This window comes from Lipotes vexillifer, unplaced genomic scaffold (assembly GCF_000442215.2).
Source record: "Lipotes vexillifer unplaced genomic scaffold, Lipotes_vexillifer_v1.1 scaffold689, whole genome shotgun sequence".
In the NCBI taxonomy this organism is placed as follows: Eukaryota; Metazoa; Chordata; class Mammalia; order Artiodactyla; family Lipotidae; genus Lipotes; species Lipotes vexillifer.
Genome location: NW_006772359.1, coordinates 277,415 through 282,349, shown reverse-complemented (window position 1 = coordinate 282,349; position 4,935 = coordinate 277,415). Strand labels below are relative to the sequence as shown.

Here is a 4,935-nt window from a genome sequence, read left to right as displayed (position 1 = left end):
TACTAGCAGGCAGGGAGCCCACACTTTCTCAAGGGCCTGGCACAGCGCTCTGCACATAGTGAACACTCCATGAACTCGGCCAGTCCGTCTAGATTCGGCCTCTGCACTCATTCATTCAAGTATTCACTGAACACCTAGTAGGGAGGGGCCCAGCCCTGCTCAAGGCACTGGGGTACATACAGCAGAGAACACCACTCCCGTGCAGCCTCCCATCTTGAGTGGGAGCGAACAGACGTGTATAAATACATGGGCAAGTAAGTGACCGGGCCATTCTAGCTGCTGGTAAGCGCCACGAAGAAAAGAAAGCAGGGAGGGGTGAGAGTGGGACGGGCGGGGAGGCGGCACCACTAGGGTGGGTGGTCTGAGAAGGCCTCTTGAGGGGGTCATATCTGCACCGAGAACTCAGTGGTGAGGAGACCTGGGCAAGAGGCTTCCAGCAGAGGGAACAGTGGAGGGCAAGGGCCCCAGAGGATGCGCTTGGTCCACGTTCCAGCTCCCGTTCTCTCTCCCCGCCCCGTTCCAGGCAATCACACACCCTCTGCGTCTCATCCGTCCAACCGCACCCTCTTGGAGCTGGAAAAACCCCAGGTCTCAGGTCCAGCCATCTGTATCTGTTCACCTCTCCAATGTGCATTGTTGGTCATTTCTTCATTCTTTTCTCCAAAGCCAACTTTGCTCTTTCTCTAAACATAGTTGAGATGCCAAGGAACAGGCGTGAGGAAAGAGGGCTTTTTCAAAAAGCATTCTTCTTAAATCAGCTTCATTTTCCTAGATGGGACCAGGTGAGGCCATCATGGCCCTCGCTACACAGGAAGTGTGGTCCTCCAACTCAGCTGGGAGCTTCTTACAAATACAGAACCTCGCTCTCTGATTGCACTGCCGGCGTGCAAGATGGCGGTGAAGACAGACAAGAGGCCTAAGAAGTCAACCTGGAAGTTTAATTTGGACCTTACTCATTCAGTAGAAGGTGGAATTTTTGATTCTGGAAATTTTGGTACCTTCCCTAGTGAGTATCTAGGGTTTTCTTCCCTAGTGTGGCATTTTTTCTGTTTTAAAATAGGAACAGTTTCTATGGGAGAAATGGAAAAACTGGAAATCTTGGGAATGTCATTCACATTGAACGCTTCAAGAATAAAATCACTGTTGTTTCTGAGAAACAGTTCTCTAAAAGGTATCTGAAATATCTTACCAAGAAATACCTTAAAAAGAACAATCTTCGTGATTGGCTTCGTGTGGTTGCGTCTGACAAGGAGACTTATGACCTTCATTACTTCCAGATTAGTCAAGATGAAGATGGATCCGCGTCTGAGGACTAGATGAAGCCGTCCCTTTCAGGGCTTTGCTTGCTAACAAAACACATGAAGAATACAAGAGAAACATCTTGAAATGGACCTTTAGTTTATCAATGAATAAAAAACATTACTCTGTATGTTAAGCATTCATCTCTTTGATTTAAGTGTATGCTGTTTATATGGTGCTGGCTTTCCTTTAATACTTTTTTAAAAAAAAATTTGGTTGGAGTGTAGTTGATTTACAATGTTTTGTTGGTTTCGGGTATACAGCAAAGTGAATCAGTTATACACATGCACTCCTTTTCTTTTTTAAGATTCTTTCCCCATATAGGCCATTACAGAGTATTGAGTAGAGTTCCCTGTGCTATACAGCAGGTTCTTATTAGTTATCTGTTTTATGTATAGTAGTGTGTACATGTCAGTCCCAATCTCCCAGTTTATCCACCCCCGCCTTATCCCCTGGTAACCATAAGTTTGTTTTCTACATCTGTTACTCTATTTCTGTTTTGTAAATAAGTTCTTTTGTACTCCTCTGTTGGTTTTTTTTTTTAATACTTTCTGTAAGCAGTATTTAAATAGCCTATAGCTAGTGGAATTTCTTCCAGGATTTCTGAAGTGTACTACTTTTACAAACGTCCTTGAGTTAAAGTATATAGTGAAAGAATGAAGCACAATTTGGGGTATAACTTTATATAATAAAGTATTTAAATTAAAAAAAAAAAAAATACAGAACCTCAGGCCCCACCCCGACCTACTGAACCAGAATCTGTACTTAGCAAGACCTCCAGGTAATCTGACGTGGGGCAGAGTTCTGCCTCCATCCTCCACTATCTCTAGAAACCTCCAAACGAGGTTTAGAACAGCTTATCTTTAGGTTTAGGTCTAGAACAGCTAACATTACTGTGAACCATACACCCATCTAATTCTCACTTTAAAAAGTACCTGTGACCCTCCTACATTGTTGCTGGGAACGTAAATTGGTACAGCTACTATGGAGAACAGTATGGAGTTACCATATGACCCAGCAATCCCACTCCTGGGCATATATCTGGAGAAAACCATAATTCAAAAAGATACATGCACTCCAATGTTGATTGCAGCACTATTTACAATAGCCAAGACACGGAAACAACCTAAATGCCCCTTGCTGGATGACCAGATAAAGAAGACGTGGTACCTATATACAATGGAATATTACTCAGCCATAAAAAAGAATGAAATCATGCCATTTTCAGCGACATGGATGAATCTAGAGATTGTCATACTGAGTGAAGTAAGTCAGACAGAGAAAGACAAATATCACATGATACCACTTATATCTGGAGTCTAAAAAAAATGGTACAAATGAACTTATTTACAAAACAGAAACAGAGTCACAGATGTAGAAACAAACGTATGGTTACCAAGGGGGGGAAAGGGGGGGTGAATTGGGAGATCAGGATTGACATATACATACTATTATATATAAAATACATAACTAATAAGAACCTACTGAACAGCACAGGGAACTCTACTCAATATTCCATAATGGCCTATACAGGAAAAGAATCTAAAAAGGAGTGGATATATGTATAACTGATTCACTTTGCTGTACACCTGAAACTAACACAACATTGTAAATCAACTATACTCCAATAAAAATTAATTTAAAAAAAGTACCTGTGAGGTAGATGTAAGTAAAATTATGATCTTCATTTTGCAGATGAATTAACTGAGGCCCAGGGAGGTTAAATAAGCTGCCCAATTTCATAAGCTTGTAAGTGACAGGCTGAGTTTGAGCCCCAGTGGTCCGACTATATAGAGAGCCTGCTCTCTGACTGCCTCACCACTTTATGGAGGAGTTGGCACAGAGGCTGTATCCCTCAGCTCGGACTGCTGTAACAAAGTACCACATACTGGGCGGCTGAAACAGCACAAAGGTATTGCCTCCCGGTTTTGGAGGCTGGAAGTGCAAGATCAAGGTGTCAGCAGGGTTGGTTCCTTCTGAGGACGATGAGGAAGGATGTGTTTCATCCCCCTCTCCCAGCTTCTGGTAATTGGCTGGCAATCTCTGGCATCCCTTGGCTTGTAGGAGCATCACCAGATCTCTGCCTACATCTTCACCTGGCATCGTTCCTGCAGATATCTGTGTCCAAATTCCGCCCCCCCCCCCGCTTTTTTTAAAGGATCAGTCATATTGAATTAAAGCCCACCCTAATAGCCTCATTTTAACTAATTACATCTGCAATGATCCTATTTCCAAAGGTCACAGTCTGAGGTACTGGGGGTGAGGATTGCAATGTGAATTTAGAGGGACACAATTAGTCCATAACAGAGGTTAATAAAACAGTTGTAACAGCTAACATTCTGCTGTGCAGAGTGCCTTAAGGGTATCAACTCACCCAGTCCTCTCCACGGAAATTCTAAGTTCTATTTTCATCCTTGTTTTGCAGATGGAGGGAACTGGGTCACTGACAGGTAACGTCTCTTGTCCTAAGTCACACAAGGAGCTAGGATTCAAACCCAGGTCGTCTGGCCTCGAAGTTTGCACTACAGTTGTCTCAGTATATTGTACGATTACACTGAGTTCACGTTTATATAGCTTCTTTAGCAAGTTGTTGATGGATTTTGGTTCAGTGTGTTCAGGAAAGTGTCTCTGAAGCAGAGCCCTGTGGGTGGAGAATCCCTGGTGTTCAGCGAGCACAGGGACAGAAGGGGCTAGAAAACCCCATATCCTTGGTGCAGAGAAAGCAGGCACTTAAAGCAAACAAAACGGGGACATCACCTCAGTCTGAATGAAAACCATAAAATAAGTGTCCTTCCATGGTGCCTGGCATGTAGTCAGTACTCAATAATATTAGCTACTGATATCATTTTACTAAGCAGCTACTATGTGCCAGGCTCCGGGCTAGGCACCTTCCTCATAGTTCCTTGTAATCTGTATAACAGCCCTAGGAGAGAAATACTATTATTCCCATTTCATAGATGAGGAAACTGAGGCTCAAATGAGTCTTGCAGAGGCTACAGGCTAGCTCCTATCCACCATCCAGGCATCAGGACTCCGCTTTGTAAGACATAAATAGGCTGAGCCTTTGAGCAGAAAAGCGTTAGAATATTCCAGCGGAGAAGATTTGCATGTCTAACGTGGATCGTCTTCACCGGAGTTAATATTTCCAGGTCAGAGCGCCTTCAGGAGAGGATGGAGGTGGCCTCCCGGCTCCAGTCTCCTTAAGTGCACCCTGGGAAGTCTCCACACTGCCTTTCTTTCTCCCCACCGGTGGTCTAATCTGCAGTCACATCCAGCTGCTGGCTCTTGCAGATGGAGAAGGGCTGCAAGCCAACGGGAAAACAACAGGTGAGTTCTGAACAGTCCCCTTCTGTGCCTCGGGCAGTGTGTCTGCCTGGGCGACCGCGGGGCCACACTGACTTCCAGAACCTTCTGTCTCTGCAGGTGTTTTAGGAACTTGGCCTCAGCGCTTCAGTGACCCATATTTTATTACCTTTCAGGTTTCTATAATTCATCATTCACTCTTTTCTGAAAACCTAGAATGAAAGTTTAGCAGCTCAGTGCCCCGGCCTCTCTCCATTCTCTCCCCAAACACATCGGCCTGTTTGTTCCCTTTCATCCGCACTCTTCCTGATGCATTCTGTCCGTTCAATGGGG

General features: G+C 44.3%; 1 protein-coding gene across 1 annotated transcript; it reads left to right on the top strand.

Annotated features, from left to right (window-relative positions):
* Positions 1–870: 870 nt before the first annotated feature.
* Positions 871–1,316, top strand: LOC103069970 (60S ribosomal protein L22-like 1). The gene is made up of 2 exons (XM_007447409.1): positions 871–1,010; positions 1,067–1,316. The coding sequence occupies exons 1-2, from the start codon at positions 892–894 to the stop codon at positions 1,314–1,316; spliced, it is 369 nt and encodes a 122-aa protein (XP_007447471.1). The 5' UTR covers positions 871–891.
* Positions 1,317–4,935: the final 3,619 nt, after the last annotated feature.